The sequence below is a fragment of the Mustela nivalis genome, assembly GCF_964662115.1.
Source record: "Mustela nivalis genome assembly, chromosome: 19".
Taxonomy (NCBI): domain Eukaryota; kingdom Metazoa; phylum Chordata; class Mammalia; order Carnivora; family Mustelidae; genus Mustela; species Mustela nivalis.
Genome location: NC_139038.1, coordinates 37,635,361 through 37,656,255, shown reverse-complemented (window position 1 = coordinate 37,656,255; position 20,895 = coordinate 37,635,361). Strand labels below are relative to the sequence as shown.

At 55.7% G+C, this 20,895-nt stretch overlaps 2 protein-coding genes across 3 annotated transcripts; one reads left to right on the top strand and one right to left on the bottom strand.

Moving 5' to 3' along the window:
• Window positions 1-7,218: 7,218 nt before the first annotated feature.
• LOC309854397 (uncharacterized protein) lies at window positions 7,219-13,043 on the bottom strand. Its single transcript, XM_082713481.1, has 6 exons — window positions 12,668-13,043; window positions 12,325-12,512; window positions 9,459-9,537; window positions 8,494-8,740; window positions 7,798-7,846; window positions 7,219-7,377 (listed from the first exon to the last, which is right to left on the bottom strand). The coding sequence occupies exons 1-4, from the start codon at window positions 12,823-12,825 to the stop codon at window positions 8,728-8,730; spliced, it is 438 nt and encodes a 145-aa protein (XP_082569607.1). The 5' UTR covers window positions 12,826-13,043; the 3' UTR covers window positions 7,219-7,377; window positions 7,798-7,846; window positions 8,494-8,727.
• RAB26 (RAB26, member RAS oncogene family) lies at window positions 12,906-18,921 on the top strand. Of its 2 annotated transcripts, none has more exons than XM_082713480.1 (9): window positions 12,906-13,244; window positions 14,285-14,395; window positions 16,795-16,836; window positions 16,933-16,999; window positions 17,202-17,254; window positions 17,565-17,630; window positions 17,733-17,789; window positions 17,889-17,965; window positions 18,091-18,921. In XM_082713480.1, exons 1-9 carry the CDS (start codon window positions 13,053-13,055, stop codon window positions 18,191-18,193), a joined length of 768 nt encoding a protein of 255 aa, XP_082569606.1. In that variant the 5' UTR covers window positions 12,906-13,052; the 3' UTR covers window positions 18,194-18,921. The 2 variants fall into 2 exon arrangements, with proteins under 2 accessions (XP_082569606.1, XP_082569605.1); XM_082713479.1 differs by having other exon boundaries at window positions 17,553-17,630.
• The last annotated feature ends 1,974 nt before the right edge of the window (window positions 18,922-20,895 follow it).

Below are 20,895 nucleotides of genomic sequence, written 5' to 3'. Positions count from 1 at the left end.
TGCCACCGGGCCCCGCCCCGTCCTGGCTCGGGGAGTGGGCGGGGCGCCGCGCGGCCTCTGGCTCTTCTCCTGCCGAGCGGCGGCGGGGTCTCTGCTCCGCTCCCCACCCGCGCCCTCGGGAGTCTGGTCCCCGCCGCGTCCGCGCGTCTCCGCCCTGCGCAGTCGGGAGCGTCGCGGCTGTGCAAACACCGTCAGGGATAAGCCCGCGGCGGGCGACCTCGGAACATCTCCGTCCGGTCGCGGCTCCGCGGTATTCCAAGCGCCCCGCACGTGGTAGGCGCTCGGGGCAAACGCGCCGCGTCCTCTCGTGGCGCCGGCGAGCTGTGAGGGCCAGTGCCCACCGTCCCGGAGGAGATGCCCCGGCGGGCCTCAGCCAGAGGGGCCCAGTGCAGCATCCCCACCGCCGCCCACCCGCCGGCCGAGCGAAGGAGGCTGTCTCTGCCGCCTGCGTCCCTCCAAATCTATAAACGAAGCCCTCTGGGGGCTCTCGGGGCTGGGGGCGCGGGGGTAGTCACTGCTAGTGGTTTCCTTCTGAGACCGTGAGGACGTTCTGGAATTAGGTAGTGGTGCTGGGTGCACAGGCTTGTAAATACACTTAAAATCACCGAATTGGGGTGCCTGGGTGGCTCAGTGGGTTAAGGCTCTCCCTTCAGCTCAGATCATGATCTCAGGGTCTTGGAATCGAGCCCCGCATCGGGCTCTTTACTCAGCGGGGAGCCTGCTTCCCTTCCTTTCTCTCTGCCAGCCTCTCTGCCCACTGGTTCTCTCTCTCTCTCTGTCAAATAAATAAATAAGATATTTTTTAAAATCACCGAATTGTGCTCTTTTTAAGAGGGGATGTTATGCTCTGTGACTTTTAATGAAAAAGTCATAAAGTTGTTCCTCCGTTGGGCCGCTGGTAGATGTCTGACCTAAGTTGGCCAAATGGTCACAGGGGTAAGTCCGCTGATTCCCACAAGGACCAGGCCCCTATGCCACAGTCCTGAGCCCCGGACTGAGGCTGCATCCCAAGGCCTCAAGACACTTCCTTTATGTGTCCCGTCTCTCCATTTGAACTAACTGGTACACCTCAACTAGAAGCACAAGTGATGGGTCCATGTCCTGTTGTCTGTCATTGGGAGAGCCCAAGCAGGTCACCGTGGGACACCCTGCAGCTCTGCTCTTCACTTGGGCGTGAAGTGGCACCCACATCCCTCCCCGTCCTCATCTGTGTAATGGAGACAGCAGGCCAATGTCTAAGGGCTGGGGGAGGATCCCATCCAGCCCAGAGCCAACTCTCAGGAAAGATCCAAGGAGGAACAGGTGGAGGTCCTGTGCGGGCAAAGGCCAAGGATCAACAGGGACTCGGTCGCCTGCCATTTCCTGGCAGTCAAAGGGCCCAGGAACAAACAGAGCATCTCCCGGTGGCCCCGGGGTGGCGGGGTGTGAAGTCCAGCTCTGGCCGCTGTGGTCCTTTCTCAGGGCTCAACTCCCACAACGCCCTTTGTCTCCAACTCTGGGCCTCTTGGACCAATTCCCTACTGAGGAGGGAGAGGGACTTAAGTTAGACACAAGGGGGAATGGGGAGGGACTGTAGAGCCCAAGCCCCTTGGGCTTCAGGAAAGTTTTTGTGCAGACTCACAGAGTACTCGGGAACCCAGTTTGGAAGCACTGGTATGAGGTCTAAAGCAAGGTGGGGTTGATGGGATGAGGCCGGAAGAGACCTGGGACTGGGGAGAGAAGGAGGCTCAGATGGTGCCCTGGCTGGGGTTTGGGTGCTGGGATGGGTGCAGGGGCTATCGGCTGGGTGGAGATGCCCTCAGGGAGGAAGGACATGGAGGGAAATGGGAGGGTGTTGTTCTGGAAACGGGGCACCATAGGCCGCTTGAGAAGGCGCCCAGAGTGCACCTGGAGGCGAGGTGTGCAGCAGGGAGGGGGTGCACAGACCTGGGGCAGGTGAGAAACTCCAGAGGCAGGGAACCCCATCCTAGAAAAGGAGAAGAAAGAGGACTTGGAGGGAGTCTGAGCGAGAGTGCCTCAGAGAAGGAGGAGGCTGAGGCACAGGGAAAGTTACAGGGGAGAACCCAGCAGGGGCTCAGGCCACAGGAACAGAGCCAGGGGCTGGGGATGGTGCAGCCACACGTTCCCCTCCTTGGTCCTCCCTCACGGCACAGGTTCATATGTACCCCCACGTGGGGCTTCTAGAACTCTCTACAGCCTCCCACCTCCTAGCCTTTCCCCATGTTGTTCCCTTTGCCTGGAACACTTTTCCATCCCACCTCCGAGATTCCTCATGCTTGCAGACTCAACTTGAGTTGCCTCCTCCTCCAGGAAGCTTCCCCAGTCCCTAGTCCATGTGCTGATTTGCATCACACATTCAGGGGACACATTTATGGGCTACCAACTGCAGGTAGAGTATTTGTCCCCAGGTAAGTTGGGGCCCCTACTACTCAGGGTCATCCTGTTCCTCGATCCTGCTGTGTCACCTGCGCAAAGCTGAAGGCGCGGTGTTCACCCATGACCTTTACTGAGGGCACCTGGAGTGGAGGGTTAGCTAGGAAGCCAGAGGCCAGCAGGTTGGTGGCAAGGGAGTGTAGATGTGGCATGTGGCCCATTGTTTCTAGAAGCTTCTATGTGAGAGGAAAGAGGAGTGGCAAAGGTTTTTTTCTTAACATAGTAGAGGCTTGACTGGGTTTCCAGTCTGAGGGAAGAGCGTCCACAGACAGGGAAAGGTAGATGACACGGGGAGAGCACAGGAAGTGGATCAGCCTTTTGAGAGACCAGAGGAGTAAACTCACTTCTTCACTTCTCCATCATTCATTCACTGCCTTATTCCCCTGAGTCTTCCCAGATCTAGGAGCCCTAGTCGTATTCCTTACTGAATGAGGTAACCAGAGTGTCTGCTGGCTCAGTGGGTGGCGCGTGGGACTCTTGATCTCAGGGTCATGAGTTCAAGCCCCATGTCGGCTGTAGAGCTGACATAAAAGAAAAAAAATAAGGTTACTAAGCCACAGGCCTTAGTAAGTGGCCAAGTGGACCTCGCCGTGTACATAGGAAGCAAGAAGTATTTCTGGGATTCTGTTTCAAACCCAAGCTTTTAATTTCAGTCAAGTGACAGTCAACGGAAGACAGACCCGTAAGAAACAGAGTTGCAAAATGACAAAAACAGACTATTCAAGTCTAAATGATGGTGTGAAGAGGGTTTTGGAGCCCATGCAATTGCTTCTAAAAGATTTCTGAAAGAGAAAGCACATGTTTAAGCAAGAAATTAATTACCTGGAAATGAAATTCTAGACTGTTTCAACGAACAGAGAAAATAAAAGGTGCCAGAGATCTTGTCTGATTCAGGGAGGAGGACATTGGAAGATTCTTTAATTACTGATAAAACAGGTTTTAAAGTGAGCTTTCTAAAGGTTTTTTTTTATTTTTTAATTTAAGTAATCTCTGCACCCAGTGTGCGGCTTGAACTCACAACCCCAAGATCAAGAGCTGTATGTTCCGGGACACCTGGGTGGCTCAGTGGGTTAAGCCGCTGCCTTCGGCTCAGGTCATGATCTCAGGGTCCTGGGATCGAGTCCCGCATCGGGCTCTCTGCTCAGTGGAGAGCCTGCTTCCCTCTCTCTCTCTCTCTGCCTGCCTCTCTGTCTACTTGTGATCTCTCTCTGTCAAATAAATAAATAAAATATATATTAAAAAAAAAAAAAAGAGCTGTATGTTCTTCCAGCTGAGCCAGCCAGGCGCCCCCTTAAGGTTCTTAATTAGCAGTTAATGAGGGGCACCTAGGTGGCTCAATTGGTTAAGTGTCTGGCTCTTGATCCTGGCTCAGGTCATGATCTCAGGGTGGTGAGACCGAACCCTGGATCAGGCGCCTGGCTGGCCACCGAACCTGTTTAAGATTCTCTCCCTCTCTCTCTCTGCCCCACCTTGCTTCTTTTCCTCTCTCTTTCTCTAAAACAAAAACAAGGGGCGCCTGGGTGGCTCAGTGGGTTGAGCCGCTGCCTTTGGCTCAGGTCATGATCTCAGGGTCCTGGGATCGAGTCCCACATCAGGCTCTCTGCTCAGCAGGGAGGCTGCTTCCTCCTCTCTCTCTCTCTGCCTGCCTCTCTGCCTACTTATGATCTCTCTCTGTTAAATAAATAAATAAAATCTAAAAAACAAAAACAAAACAGTTAATGCTAACTATTAGCATGAAAGGGAAAACTTGGAGGCGGGAACACAAGCAAACCTGATAGGCCCAGTAAAGGATTACAAAGGAAAACAACAGATCAATGTATTAAACAGAACAGGCAAAATAAGACTGAGAACATGGGTGAGCATAATAACTGTAAATTCGCCAAATTCTCCTGCTAAACAACAAGGATTCTCATAATGAAAAGACATACTAAATCCAGGTAAATGCTGTTTTCAGGGACAAAACAAAGACAAATAACAAATAAAAGAATGGGAAAATAAAGACCTATAGAAGGTAGGTTGGCAGTTTAATACCAGAATAATAGAACTAAAGAAAAAGATTTTGGGGGCTCCTGGGTGGCTCAGTGGGTTAAAGCCTCTGCCTTCCGCTCAGGTCATGATCCCAGGGTCCTGGGATCAAGCCCCACATAGGGCTCTCTGCTTGGCAGGAAGCCTGCTTCCTCCTCTCTCTCTCTCTGCCTGCCTCTCTGCCTACTTGTGATCTCTGTCAAATAAATAAATAAATAAAATCTTTAAAACATGATTTTTTAAAAAAGGGGGGGTGGAGTCCTTTATTTTTACACTATTTAAAGGTACGATTGTGTAGAATATGTAATAGCGTGTTGCATTCTCAAAAACAGAACATCAGCACAACTGTTAGAAATACACAAAATTGGGCACCTGGGTGGCTCAGTGGGTTAAGGTTCTGCCTTCGGCTCAGGTCATGAGCCCAGGGTCCTCAGATTGAGCCCCACATTGGGCTCCCTGGTTAGTGGGGAGCCTGCTTTTTCCTCTCTCTCTGCCTGCCACTCCCCCTGCTTGTGCTCTCTCCCTCTGTCAAATAAATAAATAAATCTTAGAAAACATATATACAAAATTATTGTGGGAGACTTTGTTACACCTTTGTTGAACTTTTCAAAGCAAGGAGAGGATTGTTTTTCTTTTTTATATTTATTTTTTAAAGACTTTATTTATTTATTTGACAGATGGAGATCACAAGGAGGCAGAGAGGCAGGCAGAGAGAGAGGGAGGAAGCAGGCTTCCCGCTGAGCAGAGAACCCAGTGACCAGAACCGAAGGCAGAGGCTTTAACCCACTGAGCCATCCAGGCACTCCCCATGTTTTTCAAGTCAGTAAAGGTAAAGAGAGTTTGAACAGCACTGTGTTCTAAGTTGTGTAACAATATTTTGGCAAGATTAGAGGAAATGATTAGGCAAACAAGTGGCCTTCAGCCCCACTCTTCCCCAGAGGCACTGTGGGTCCTTTTACCTGCTCATCCCACCACGTCTTAAGTCCAGCAGAGGCTCCGCCAAGCCCACCCTAACACTGGGATGCCCCCTGAGGAAAGGCCTGAACAGATGTCTTTGTGCAAAGAATCTTGGGCCAAGGCAAGACATCCTGACAATCCAGGCAATTGCAAGGTGAATGCAGAAGGAACAGATTCCTTCATTATCTTAGTTGCAGTGATGGCTTCATGGGTGTATGCATATGTCAAAACTTACCAAATCGTACACCTTATTTTTTTTTTAAGTTTTATTTACATAAGGAAGCTCTACACCATGTGGGGCTCAAACTCAAGACCCTGAGATCAAGAGTCATGTGCTCTTCCAACTGAGCCAGCCAGGTGCCCCTCAAATTGTACACTTTATATTTTTTTAAAGATTTTATTTATTTTAGGGTGCCTGGGTGGCTCAGTCAGTTAAGCATGACCTGCCTTCGGCTCAGGTCACGATCCTGGGGTCCTGGTATCGAGCCCCACATGGGGCTCTCTGCTCAGTAGCGAGTCTGCTTCTCCCTCTCCCTCTGTGATCTGTCTCACTTTCGCTCTCTCTCAAATAAAGATAAATGAAATCTTTAAATAAATAAATAAATAAATAAATAATTCTTGGGCCAAAAAAGAAAGAAAATCAAAATCAGATTGTATAGAAATGAACAGTAATAAGCATACATCTTATTAAATCAGTGGGAGACAAAGTTATACATGGAGAGAAACTGATAATATCACTTTTTCTTTTTCTTTTTTTTTAAGATTTTTATTTATTTATTTGACAGACAGAGATCACAAGTAGGCAGAGAGGCAGGCAGGGGGTGGGGGGAAGCAGGCTCCCTGCTGAGCAGAAAGCCTGATGCAGGGGGGGGGGCAGGGGGCTTGATCCCAGGACCCTGAGATCATGACCTGAGCTGAAGGCAGAGGCTTTAGCCCACTGACCCACCCAGGCGCCCCATCACTTTTTCTAGTATGAAGCGTGAAAACTCAAACTAGTTTATAAACTAAGCATTCACATCAATGTTCTAGAAAAACAACTCCAGAACAAACCAAAACAAAGTAGAAAGAAGGAAATTAGAAATCTAAAAGCACGTATTAGTTATTTTATGAAAAAACCTATGGAAAAACTTACCAAAGTAATCACTTTATTCTAAACTTTATTTTTTTCAGTAGTCTCTATACTCAACGTTGGGCTCAAACTCACGACCTCAAGATCAAGAGTACCAGGCTCCCCTGACTGAGCCGGCCAGAGCCCCAAGAGCATAAATTAGTTATTTTAAAAGAAAGAGTAGAATGAATTAATAAAATCAAGAGCTATTTTTAATATTTAAGGCTACTAAGATTATGGGGCACCTGGGTGGCCCAGTCCACTAAGCGTCTGACTCTTTATCTCAGCTCAGGTTTCAACCTCAGGGTCCTGAATTCAAGCCCTGTGTTGAAAAAAAACAAACAACATCAACAAAAAACCCAAAAGACTTTCTAAAAGAACCTGCTGGCAAATGTCACTGAGAGAGAAAAATAAAATGCAGACCATTACAATTAAGAACATAGGTTTATTCCCAGAAATAGAGTTAAAAATTACAAAAGAGGGATGCCTGGGGGGCTCAGTTGGTTAAGCCTCTGCCTCCGGCTCGGGTCATGATCCCAAGATCCTGGGATCAAGCCCCACGTCGGGGTCCCTGCTCAGCCGGAAGCCTGCTTCTCCCTCTGCGGGCTGCTCCCCCTGCCTGTACTTTCTCTCTCACTCTCTCTCTGGCAAACAAATAAATAAAATCTTTTTAAAAATTACAAAGGAAAATGACATACAATTGTTTGTAAACTTTTGATATTTAGACAGTAGAACAAGACAAACTATTAGAACTGATTCCAGCAGAAATAAAAAGCCCAAGTAGACCAATCATGAAGGAAGCAGTTGAAAACGTAGGAGCCACGCCAGGAAAAGACACTCTCTCCAGATCTGTTCTGGGGAGGAAAATTTTATCAAATGTGCAAAGATCAGATAATTGTGATTTTATATATATTCTTAGGGGACACGGTCACATCTCCATATATTTAATGCATATTCATGCATAAAGCAATGAATTTAGTATAATATAATGTGCAGGTCTAAACAAGCTAGAGACCACCAGAAGCTGAAGAGGCAAGGGTTCTCCCCAGAAAGAAGCCTGCTTGCTTTAGCTCCAGAAGCCTCACTGCACCCTGTGGCCTCCCGAGTGTAGGATAACGTGTCCGGGCTGTTTTGCCAGGCACGGTGTTTGCCTAGATTATTTGTTTCCGCAGCTACGGGAGACCCAGACACCCACCTCCCCCACCAAACCTCCTAATGGTAACCACCGGGGCACAGGGTCTGGGGGAAACAAGAACTTTGATTCTTGCCTTTACCTTTTGTGTTGCTGACAGGCTCCCCTGCCCCAAATCACGCGGCCCTTTCCTAATCAAGAAAACAAGAACAGGGCGCCTGGGTGGCTCAGTGGGTTAAGCCGCTGCCTTCGGCTCAGGTCATGATCTCAGGGTCCTGGGATCAAGTCCCGCATCGGGCTCTCTGCTCCACAGGGAGCCTGCTTTCTCCTCTCTCTCTCTGCCTGCCTCTCTGCCTACTTGTGATCTCTCTCTGTCAAATAAATAAATAAATAAAATCTAAAAATAATAATAATAATAAAAAAAAATAAAAATAAAAAAAGCTTCCAAATCACTAAAAAAAAAAAAAAAAAAAGAAAAAAAAAAGAAAACAAGAACAGCGGATGCAAGCAGAGCCCTTGCCCCCAGAGGGCAGTCAGGAGCTCCTGGGCTGCTCTGCGATCCTCCTGCCCGAGGTCTCGCACGCCCACCTCGTGCCTTGCTGCAGAGTCTGGATCTGATCAGCTCCCTGCCCGCCTCCGCTCCGCACTGGGCTCCAGGGCACGCATGTTTTGCATCCTGATACCACCCAGAGCACTCAGGTGTGAGTCCCCGAGCTGCAGTGGGAAGGAAAGCCCGAGGGCAGATCCTGCGGGCACACCGCCAAGGGAACAGCCCACTGCCCAGCCCGCACCCAACAGTTCCTGTCCCACGGAGGCGGGGCGGACGCCTACCCCTTACCACTTGCCCAGGAGGGCCTCAGGGCCACAAAGGTGAGCCCACGGCAGGTGGGGTGTGGGGTGTGTCCTGGAGGGCGCAGGACACTCAGCGTGGCCCCTAGGCACCTGGCGTGGGGGAGGGGCAAACACACCCCTGACGTCAGCTGTTTCCTGGGGTGACTCTTTCCTCTCTCTTCTGGGTGGAGGTCCAATTCCGAGCTGCTGCGGCTCCTCTATATCGTCTCTATAGCAACGTTCACGTGGATTTCCTAGAACAGAAGGTGCTGGAGCTGGAAGGGACCTCAGAGATCAGCTCCTCCCGCCCCCTCGTTTCAGGGAGAGGGGAGGGGTCCAGAGACACCACATTCCCGGGGTCCCTCAGCACGCCAGGGATCCAGCTGCGGCTCCTGCCTGCGGGCACCCTTCCCCGCCAGGGTCCCTCCCCTGAGATCGCAGACAGCTAACTTCACGAGGACTGACTTACTGGAGGTGCTCTGGGGTCACAGGGCTTATCTTCGCCACTCTCCCCTTCGGAACAGACCTCTGGAGTCCAGCCCAGCCCCAGTCCTGCTCAGTCACAGACCCACGCATTCGGGGCTCCATGGAGGCAGAGCAGGGAGGCTGGGCGCTGTCAGGAGGCCCAAAGGCTGGGGCTGAGGCGGGGCTGCACCCTCCTCCCCAATCACGGGGAGCCAATGTCCGTGGCCAAGTGCGTGGGGGCAAGAACAGGGGGTGGGAGGAGCCAGGGAAGGCTACCTGCCTGGGGGAGGGGGCTCCAAGCAGGGCACGACAGGTCAAGAACTCTGATCCCTGCCCCAGCCTGCCTGACTTGGCCCACTTGGAAAGGGGCCTCCAGAGACAGACTGCCTCAGGCCACAGATCCTAGAGGGCTGTTGTGTCTGGGCACTCCAGGACCAAGGGGCCAAACCCCCAGGAGGGCAAGTCAGAGGGCATGTGAGAGCTGGGGGCCCCAGTGTGTGAAGGTACCTGGCATGGGCACCACCAGAGAGTGCAAGGGTGAGGATCCCCCGTGAGGCAGGAATAGCTGCAGGGTTGCTCCAGCTCTCTGTGGAGACATGGGGACATGGAGACCTTGGTCTGTCCAACAGAGTCAGCCCTATGCCAGGAGGGTTGAGGGTGACGGGCATCCCTCCCCTACGCTGCACTCTAGTTCAGCCCGGCAATCTGGGCAGCCCAGGTCCAGCCAAGGCCATGCTCCTGAACTTTCCCACCAAACTGGCCCTTTTCCTCCCCCTTGCGGGCAGCCTGGTCTAGTTATCTCTTGTTGTGTAAAAACAAAAAAATCTCCCAATGCTCTTGAATCTGCCGTCTGGTCCGGGCTCAGTGGGGACAGCTGTTTCTGGTCAGCATGGAACCCCAGGACCAGAGCACCCATCACCGGACGACTTCCTGGGTGGCAAGTGGGCTCCTTTCCCTCTGGGATTCTTCATGAGGCTGCCTGGGCTGTCTCACAGCGGGGCCGCCAGGCTCCAAGAACGAGTGTTTCAGGACACAGGAAATAGGGGCTGCCCGTCTGTAGGGTCTGGGTCTGGAAACGGACATGGGGTCACTTCTGCCCTGCATATTGGTCAGAGCAATCCCAGAGCCAGAGGCTGGGGACAGAGGCCTTCCTGCCTGACGGGAGGCCAAAGAACTTGCCGTCTGCCCGTGCCTCAGCGCTCCACCGCCTCTGCCCCAGGGGCTCTCTTCTTGCCTCACCATCAGGCCTGCAGATTCTGTATTTCTGGGAGGTCTCCTCTGCCCCTGTTCCCTCCCCCCGGGTTTCTGCCAGCCACTCCAACGTATCTCCCTGTCTACAGGCTGCACCGCACCCCCCTCCTCTCGCCCCCTGTATGCCTGTAGCAGTGTCCTATGCTGCTTTGCTCAGAAACCAGGCATGGCTCCCTACTTCTCGCTGAACAGTTTCCAAGCTCCTAGGCTAAACATTCAAGTTCACTTTAGAACCTAGCCCCCTCCTGCGTTACCAGCTGGATTTCCTCCAAGCAACTGGACCACACTTTGGCCTCTGCTCCTCCGAATGCCTGCCTACTGGCGCTCTGACCCTGCATGTGTTCACTCCCCCCACCTAGCAAGACTCTCTGTCTCCTCTCCTGTTGGACTCCTGCTCAGCCTTCAAAGCCCAGATCAAATGTCCCTCCCCAACAGAGCCCTGCTCGAGCTACTTGATTATTCTAGGCTTGCCTCACTGCACACTGCGACGCAGGCTGCCTTATCCTTGTTAGCAATGATGTGTCCTGAAGTGGGGCCCATTTCTAACTCATGTTTCTTTCACCAATTTAGTAAGTTAATCGAGGCCTGCAGCCAGCTGCCAGGGATATGGCAGTGACCAAGACAAGCTGCTTCCTGTACCCAGAGAACTTCCATTCCAGAGAGTGAGACAGATGGCAAATGGAGGAACCAAGGGACATAATGATCAAAGATTAGGAGGATGGCTGGAAGGCAAGAGAAGCACAAAGAATGCATGATCCGGGGTCCTAGAACTCTCTCCCTTTAGTATATGTGCTGCCAAAGCGAGCACAACTCTCTCCCTTTGAAAGAAATCAGAGAACTGGGTTTTTACATATATTCTTCTAATTTTAAATGTTTCAAGGTCAAGTAGTTCTCTTCGGCTGCTTTCAGCCTTCCTCCCCTCCTGGCTCCCCACTCTCTCTTCCTGGTTACCCCATTAGCACTAGCCCTCACCCTCAACTCAGCTGCCTTACCTACAGCCCCCACCCCTAGGGCACCCAAACTCCCTTCTGGTTTCCCTTGGGCAACAGCTGACAGGAGGAGATAGGAAACCTCTTGCCTGGGACCCAGGGGTCAGTGGGCATGGGCTGAGAGCCTGGGCCAGCCACCCTGAAATTGGCCTCATGGAGTGTCGGACACCTGCTATCCCCAGGGCCCCAGCAGTGGGAGCTGACCCTCCACCCCAAGCCCCTTGACCCACACATATGGACATTGGCCTGGAAGAAGTGGGGGGTCCTGAGGAGTGAGACAAGAAAGGAGGCCCAGGGGCTCTCAGAGGGCTTCGCCAGGTTTGCCCCCCAGCTCTGACAAGGCCTTGAGGGATGGATTTCCCGAGTCCTGGGCCAATGCCGCCAGGGTTGTTCTCTGGATCCGGAGTTCCCAGGCACAAATCCTGGCTCTGTCACCTTCCAGTCTGGTGACCTTGGACAGCTCTCTTCCCTCCTCTGGGCCTCAGTTTTCCCACCCAGTCACTGGGGATCCTGGCACCACCCACCTCACAGGATAGTTTTGAGGACGACTTGTGGCTGACACACAATAAAAGGCAGCTTCCAGCAGCCTCTCCCATGCAGGGCCCCGCCAGAACCCCCTGGGTCATCCCTGGCTGTGTTCTCCCAGACCTCAGAGCCCTAGAGGCAGCTTCTGTCCATTATCATTATTGGGCTCTGAATGGGCTAGGGGCCATGTGACAGCTGTCACATCCTGGGGGACAGCCAGGCCATCCCTCCAGCTGCCACAGGAGTATAGAGCAGAGGCTGATCCCAGAACCACTGCCCTCGCTGCCCGCAAGCCCCATGTTGGCTCACTACTTTTGGGGTCCCAGGATCATCTCAGCCTTATTCTCAAGCCCAGAGAATCCTGGGTGGAAACAGACAGTTCAGGGGAGGTGTCAGGTTCTGGAGACTGGTCTGCCAGGGACCAGCATGGGGTGGGACAGTCAGCACTTGGCCTCCTTGGGGCCACAACCTGGCACCAGAAGGCCAAGGAGCTAGCCACCTCCTGGGGCCTCCCACCTCCTTCTCCTCCCAGAACCCCGGGGGGCAGAGCCCCGGGGTAAGGGCCACTCAGAGCGCTTGCTGCTCCTGTAACTTGGATTTCCTCTTACCCAAGGATCCTGGGGCTTCAGCCCAGCGGGCAGAAGCTGCGGGGGAGAGCGCCCTGCGGCCCTCAAGCGCCAGCTTGTCCTGCTGCCCATAACCAGCTGTCAGCTGAGCCGGGAGTGCTCCGAGCGCCCGGGGTTTGTTTGCCTGCCCCAAGGGGAGAAGTGGGGACACAGCGGGCCAGCTGGCATCTCTGGTTGAGAAGAGACAGAAATCCAAGGTGTCCGCCCCACGCAGTCCCACTGCCTCAGCACCCCAGTCTCGGGGCACTCTCCTCCACCCACCCGGTCCCAGGCCCAGAGGCCATCTCGTGAGGGAGGAGTGGTGTACAGAGCGCGGGGAAGCGACAGGCCCAGCGCCCCACGGAGGTGGCCACGGAGCGGGGTCGCGGGGCCCGAGGGCAGGGTAGGAGCTGCCCGCACCCGGCAGAGGCGCGCCCACCCGGCACACCTAGGGCAGTGCGGGGTCCTTGTGACCCCGCCCCCGGGCGGGCGGATCATTTGCATGCCCCCGCCCCAACGCGGCCATTGGCGGCGGCGGCGGGAGGCCGGGCCTAAGTGGCTGCGGGCTGTGGGGCGCGGGGGCGGGGCGGCGGGGAGCTGGGTGCCGGGGATGCCGCGGCCACCGCTGCCGCGGGACGGGTTCGGGTCCGTGTTGCGCTCCGTGAGCGCGGGGAGCTGGGCTGCCCGGAGCGCGGCGGCTGCAGCGGGAGCTCCCTGAGTGCCCGCCCGCCATGTCCAGGAAGAAGACCCCCAAGACCAAGGGGGCCAGCGCGCCCGCTGCCTCCGCGCTGCCCGCCGCCAATGGGTCCCGGCCCGCGCGCCCTGGGACTGCGCGACCTGTCCCCCAGGCGCGGCCCAACGGGCCCCCGCAGCCCGGTCGGCCCTCGCTTGGCGGGGGCGACTTCTACGACGTCGCCTTCAAGGTGAGCCGGCCCCCACCCCACGCGAGTGCAGCAGGTGGCGCTCGGACTGAGCCCAGCGGGGAGGGGTCGGAGAGGGTATGAAGGGCTCCGCGGACCCTGGGCAGGGAGCCCGCCCGAGCGGCACCCTGTAGCTGGCACGGCTGACACCGCGCACGGCATACACACACAGCTGTCAGACCCGGATTTCAGATACCGAACAGCTGGCATGGCCTGCCCCCTAACGCCCCAGCTGGCAGGGTCGGACAAGGGGTCCCGAACCTGGCAGGCACTCTCTCCCCATTCCCTAATGGCCCCCGCACCCACCCGAGCCCCAGTTTCACCATTTCCCATATGCTGCCTTCCCTCACCCCCAGGGTCTGTGGGTCTCCTCTTTTTTGGAGGAAAGGGGAGACTAAGAAGAGGTTTGCCAGTGGAGTGGGGAACACTGGGGCCTCCTTCAGACCTAGGCAGAAGCCTGCAGAGGGGTTGTCCCCACTGTCTTCAGGTTTTGGAGCCTTTGACAGCAGGCTGGGGGAGGGGTGGATGAGGGGGAGGCCTGATTGCTCCCTCTTGGTCTTGGTCCCCACACCCGACCTGGGCCTTCTCAGGCCAAGATCTGACCTCATGTGGCAAATTCCTCCAGAATCTTATGAGATTAGAAGAAGCCCCATGGTCTCTACCCCCAGAGGCCTCTCCAAAGGTCTCCAGGCACCAACCTCCAGACTCCACTCCCTACCAAGCCCCAAAAGCTCCCCTTCCAGATCAAGCTTGGGTGTCTAGGGTCTGGGGGTGGGGTTAGGTAGGGCCCTGGATGGAAGCAGCCACCCCCACTCCCCACTAATTGAGACAGACTACTGTTCAAGCGAAAGGGGACCAAACCTTCTGGAGGTGGAAGCTGGGACCATAGACGCCCTGTCTCCCCCAGGCCTCCTCCTTGCAGGCCTGGGATAGTTCGTCTACTCCTGACCAGGCCAGCTCAGGAAAGACCAGACACCTCTCTGGGTGGGCCAGCAACTCGGTCCCCTCTGGTCCTAACACCTCTAATCATCCTACTGCCCCAGGTCATGCTGGTGGGGGACTCAGGTGTGGGGAAGACCTGCCTGCTCGTGCGCTTCAAGGATGGGGCATTCCTGGCGGGGACCTTCATCTCCACTGTGGGCATCGACTTCCGGGTGAGAATGGAGGCTGATGTCCTCAGCACTGAGCCGACCCAGCCATGCCCTGCCCCACCCCCCTGCACTGTCATTAAGTTCTCACAATACACCTGGGTAGTGTTCTCCCTTAGCCCTGGGGTACATCCTGGTTGGGACGCTCAGGGTCAAGGTGGTTGAGGTGAGATGCCTTAACCACCAAAATGCTCCAACTCTGGATACCCTAAGGGTCCTGGAGATGGGTGAGGGTGGCATGTGACTGAAGCAGAGGGTTGCACTCCCTGTGCCTGGGGCTGTATTCTGTGCCTCAGGGTGGGTGGGCTGGGTGCCCCAGGGGGTGGCCATCAGAGGGAACTCAAGCCCATGTTCCCTTGGGAGGAAAACATCACCGCCCCACTGTACACAGAGGCCAGGCAGCCTGCCAAGGACCAAAGAGAGAAGTGGCTGTGGGGCACATGCCCCCTCTTGGAGCTGGGGGTTGGGGGGTCCCTACCCTTGGGCAAGGAAGCTCACAGGAAACAATCCCACCTGGCTGTTCCCCTCTGCCAGAGCCCCCTCCCACATTGCCCCCAGCAGGAGGGCTGTGTCTCTGGGGTTTTTTGGGGCAGGGGGGAGTGCCCCTGTGTTTCAGGGCTCCCCACATGCCCCTGACACCCTAACAGCCTGTGGGGCCAGCAGGGAATGACGAGAGCCAGAGCAGCCGAGCCCCCTCTACCCACCAGTCTAAAGTCTGAGCGTCTTGCCAAGGTGCTGGTGTGTTCTAGACAAATCCCAAATTTGCATTTTTCTCACCCTTTAATTAGACCCAGTTGGCGGAAGGCTGGGAGGGAGGCCCATTCTGGGAACGGAAAAGGGGGCTCCCTCCAGTCTGGGGAGCCATTAGTTACCCTGCTTGGGGGTGCAGTTCCCCTCAAGTCTTCTGAGATGAAACAAGGATTCAAGTGCCAGAAAGGGACAGTGTAGGCTCTGGACACGTGGTCCTTAGCCTGTTTTGGCCCCAACTTCCCCCTTCTCACCTCCCTCTTGGTTCTGGGGCAGGTGGTGAGGGAGGTGAGGCCGCTTGGTTCACACCCCAGTTCAAGGGTGCCAGTGAAGGCGGGGTGTCCTCCCCAGCCTCCTCTTTGCCTGGCAGATGGCTTTGCCACTGGTTCCTGGGAGACCCAGAAGCACCCTGACAGCAGGAGCTCAGGGAAGAGGGAGGCGGTGTGGTCCCACCTGCCAGGGCCAGAGGCCACCAGGCCCTCAGCCAGTGGTTGGCGGGCCCCAGCCCCACCCAGCAGATGGTAACCGTGGGATTGGGCCACTCCCTGCCAGTAGTTCTGAACTTCGAGGGCCTGCTGGGGGACCATTACTAGCCAGCAAACACTCAATGTGCACCCACCGTGTATTGGGACAGATTCTGGGCTCTGTGGTTACTGTACTAGGTCCTGTCCTGTGACAGCTGTTGTCCCAGCAGGAAGGGAGTCTTTTAAATTTGAGCAAATATTTAGCTCTCGCTCTGGGCCAGTCCTCAGTACTTTGCACACAGTAGCTCAGAAAACCACTGTGATGGGCACCCTGGTTATCCCCATTTGTGGATGGAGAGACTGAGGCACAGAATGTTAGTAATGGGCCTGGGGTTATACCAGGATGACTTCACCTAAGTCGTGTGGGTGGCTCTCTGAGCAGAAGCAGCATCACGTGTAGAGCTGTGAGCAGCTGATGGCCCCTCAGAGAAGTTGGGGCAGGGCCTCCGGGCCTGCGGGCAGGCATTGGCAGGCTGCCAGGGTACAGGGACAGATGCACGTGGTGAGCCTGAGCTGGCAAGGAGGTGCGGGGAAGCAGACTAGGGCTGGGCGCCAGGGGGAGGTGAGGCAGCAGGGCTGGTCCGGAGAGGTGCTGTGGCAGGGCAGGGAGGAGGGGGAGGGTCAGCCCAGTCAGTCGTGGAGTCAAACCACGACTGACTGGGCTGCGTCATTGAGGGCGGTGGAACGGCAGGGGCCGTGTGCCAGGCCTCTGAGGTGGGCAGAGAAAGCACACACGTGGCCCGGGACGGGACAGGGCCGGCTGCGGGGGGCAGCCACCTCCAAGTCCATCAGGAGGGCCAGCTGAGTGGGAGAGGGGCCTAGAAATCACCAGGCACGGGGGCGGGGAGAACTGGGGGGATCCCAGGATATGGGTTCAAGGCGCAAGTTTACCTGCAGGTTCAGGGAGGTGAAGTGACCAGACGAGAACCAGGAGGTGGACATCGGGGATAGAACCAGCCAGCTTAGGGGCAGACAGGATAAGAGTGAATTTTGGGGGCATGCCAGGGGCTGCTCGATCTCAGGCTCAGTCCTGGCCTGGCACTGCGGCCACCCCCACTGTACCCTCAGGAGCCCCCCAGGAGGGGGCAGCACTGTCTCTAGCTGACTCAGCGGAGCTGGCTGACTGTCTTTCAGAACAAAGTTCTGGATGTGGATGGCATGAAGGTGAAGCTGCAGGTGAGAGGCGGGGGGGGGGGTGTGAGTGGAAGGGTCGGGGTGGGTGAGGGACAGGGGCTGGCAGCCCTGACTTGTGGGCTGTGCCTGTCACTGCAGATCTGGGACACAGCAGGCCAGGAGCGGTTCCGAAGCGTCACCCACGCCTACTACCGCGACGCCCATGGTGAGCTGGTGGGCATGGGCGCCAGCCCCAGGAAACAGGAGGCTGCGCCCCCCGGGTGCCCTGCTGCCCTGGCCTCTGCTCAGAGGAAGGTGCCCTGGGAGCATGCACGGCAGGCAGTGTGGAGGCTGCGATGCCCAAGGGTGTGGGTGACAGGAAGGTGCTGTGGGCCCTGGCGGTGTTCTCACGGGCCCTCTGCCCCCAGCACTGCTGCTCCTCTATGATGTCACCAACAAGGCCTCCTTTGACAATATCCAGGTCAGTGTTTTCCCCCCTTGTGGTGGTCGGAACAGGCCATGTCGGCATTAGGGTCCCAGAGGGCTGAGCACCCTACTGACAGGGAGAAGTGGCCCCTCTGGCGGCTCGGGGTGCCTGAGAGCCAAACGGGGTCTGGGGACCTTCTAGCTCTGTCAAAGGTACTTGTCGGCGATGCCTCAGCCTGGCACGGGGACCACTATTTCTGGGCCCCTCCCATCGGCCAGAGCCCAACAGGCGCTTTGTGCAGTGTGGCCTGGAGGGGCAAGGGGCAGGAGTGCCAGGCTCCAGCTGGCCTCAGCTTGCCCCCCAGGCCTGGCTGACCGAGACCCAGGAGTACGCCCAGCATGATGTGGTGCTTATGCTGCTGGGGAACAAGGTGAGCGCCCGGGCCCACCCTCCTCCACCCTGGCTCTTGTTGGGGGGGGGGGTGAGGAACGGGCAAGCCCAGGGCCGGTTCTCACCAAGACCCCCGTGCCAGGTGGACTCTGCCCAGGAGCGTGCGGTCAAGAGGGAGGATGGGGAGAAGCTGGCCAAGGTGAGCCAGGGCAGGGTGGGTGGCCAGCGGTGTCCCTGGGGTCCAGGGCTCGGGCTGTCCCCATCAGGCTGCCACCTGGCTGGCAGCACCTGTTTGCAGGAGTATGGGCTGCCCTTCATGGAGACCAGTGCCAAGACAGGCCTCAACGTGGACTTGGCCTTCACTGCCATTGCAAAGTAAGTCCTAGTCTGCTAAGCCCTAGTCTGCTTCCTGGACCAGGAAGAACGCCCCCCACACCTGAGGTCTGTTCTCCTTGCTGGGGTAGAAGCCACTCTGTCCCATGGTCACTCCCGCCCCACAGGGAGTTGAAGCAGCGCTCCATGAAGGCCCCCAGTGAGCCCCGCTTTCGGCTGCACGACTATGTCAAGAGGGAGGGCCGAAGCGCCTCCTGCTGCATACCCTGAACTTGGGAGGGCCCTGCAAGGCTGGATGGAGATTCCATAGCCCCCGCCCCCCAATTCAGTCATCCTGCACTCAATCCTCTCAATCCTCGGATATCCGTTCCTGGGACTCCCAGACGAAGTCTTACCTTTCCCAGAGGCTCAGGCCCAAGAGGCTGTAAGGAGCCAGTGGGTCTGCACCTCCCTTCACCTGCTGCTGCCTGAGGGCCCTGAAGGAAAAGCAAGGGTCTTGGGTACAGGAGGGAGCAGCCAGTGCAGGTCCCTCTGCTGCCCCCTCCTGGACACGCCCAGCCTTGAGGCTGGGCCCCAGTGCCTAACCCCTAGAGAAAGCCTTGTCTGGCTGCACACGCTGTCCAGGCAGGGAAAGCCAGGACTCCTGCCTGTGCCTGGGCCGAGGGCTGCACCACAAACCATACCATGTATTTGTGCCCCAAGGACCAGAGCCACCTGCTTCCAGCTCACACACTAGGAGACTCTGGTTCCAACGTCAACACAGACCTCCAATCTTGCTACCTTGGAGAATGCCAAGGTTGGGGCTTTGTAATAGATGAACAGCATGTGGGAAGTCACAGAAAGTCAGAGAAACTAGAACTGCCAGCCTCACCCGAGACCTTGCGTGGTGAAGTCAAGCCAGGGGCTGGTAGTGCGCTTCATGTACTCAAATCTTCAAGTCTATCTTCAGATTAATAAGCTTTGTTTTCAGTTCTAGTGAATAAAGTTGTGTTTTCTGGCCTGCGTCTCTCTTCTGCTGAAAATCCCCCTTTAGACCCCTCGGCAAAGTATAGATCATTGGGGCACCTGGGTGGCTCAGTGGGTTAAGCCGCTGCCTTCGGCTCAGGTCATGATCTCAGGGTCCTGGGATCGAGTCCCGCATCGGGCTTTCTGCTCAGCAGGGAGCCTGCTTCCCTCTCTGTCTACTGTGATCTCTGTCAAATAAACAAATAAAATCTTTAAAAAAAAAAAAGTACTGATCATCTTTAACACTGAGAGAGTGGCACCCCGCCCGTAACTAGGTTGCTTGGAACCCCAATGGTCTCTAGGGAGCATGGGAGAGCCTAAGTGGTTCATGTCCACTCCCCTCGCCCTTCAAAGACCCAGCGGAATAGAAAACAGAGCTCCATGGCCTGTTAGTGAAGAATTAAAGAGTTCCTGACCTACTGAAAGCAGGGGCCGAAAAAGCCCCCAGTATTTCTGGCCTTATAGGGAAATATGGAGAAGGCAGTTTCAACAGAGGGGGAGTCATGGTATGACCATCTTTCTCCCTTGGCTCTGTCCCAAGACTGCTGGGAGACGAGCTGGTGCTCCTGTTGTGGAACTCAGACTGGATCACTCAACCGAAGAACCAAGTGGCACTCAGAGACCTTGGGGGATAGGAGGTTTACTTGAGACAGCGGCAGGCTCAGAGGTCTTAGCCCAAGCACACGCAAGGGGAGTAATTCGTACATCGCTAGTTCCGTGTACATGGCACTTTGGTGGGTGTGGTGAGCGGGGCAGGGACTGGGATTCTCCTGCTGGCCCAGTAGGCCATCTCACAACACAACTTTTCCTTATGATATGCCCCCTTTGATGCTCCTTTAAACACTTAGCTTAGAGGGCATCATCTCCATCTGCTCTGGGTTGGTAGCCTTGCAAAGCTAATAGGTAGGCAGTGGTCCACCTGGTATTTTCTATGAACTCTGAGGGTATTTAGGATGTGGGGACTAACAGTGATGAGGAGGATGGAGGAAGAGTGCCCTCAAGGTCTGTTTAGCCTTTGTCTTCCTCTCGAACTCCTCCATCTGACTGCCCACAGTGGGTTGGACGGGTCCAGTGAACTGTGGCACCCGCATCACCTCTAAACTATAAGTCCCGCCAGGTGCCGGTTACTATTCCATCCGGCATTTCCTCCCGTGATTTATGCAGACGGGGCCTTATTCTGTAGGCAGCGCGTGGCAGGCGTGTGAGCACTGAACCCAGTGCCCCATCTGTCTGACTTGACAGGAGCACTGAGGTTCCCCAGGGTAAGGGGAGGGAGGTGAGGGTGAGGAAGACTGTAAGCAGGAAAATGTGGCAACACATTCAAAGGCAATGCAATAAGCAACACCACTGGCAAGTCTCTGGGGGAAAGTCTAGTCAGATGGGGCAACAGTGTACAGTCCCGACTCCTAAGACGCCGACCAGCACTAGGGACCATGTGAGCCGATGTCCATCTCAGTGGGGACCCGTCAAAGGCGAAGCTGGAGTGGGCCCACAGGCTCTGGCTGGACTTTACACTGGTGCCACTCATCTGCATGAGATTTTTTTTCCTCCCAAGTAGTGAACTCACAGGGGACACCCGAGACCTTGAGGGCAGGAGTGGCTAGAGCCCTGTTCGCTGCGGTTGAGGGGATGTTTCCTCCAATCTTGGACTCAACCGCATCCTGTCTAAAGGGTACCGGGGACCCTAAGGAGATTGGGGTCTTCTCATGGTGTATCTTTGTGACTCATTAATGTTGCCCCCAGGGGCCTGAAGCTGCTCCTTTGTCTCCAACGGGCTGTGTTTCCTGGGAGGCTCCCTGGCACCAGGGAGGCCGTCTGTAGAACTAGGAAGGGAAACCCAGTGTCCCAGGCATGTCCCATGCAGTGAGTACACAGGAGAGCTGGGGGTAGGAGATATGGCCACAGAAGCTTAGCTTCCTGACAGACTTTGCTGTAGTCTCCTTGAGGGTACAATTCATTTGCTCCAC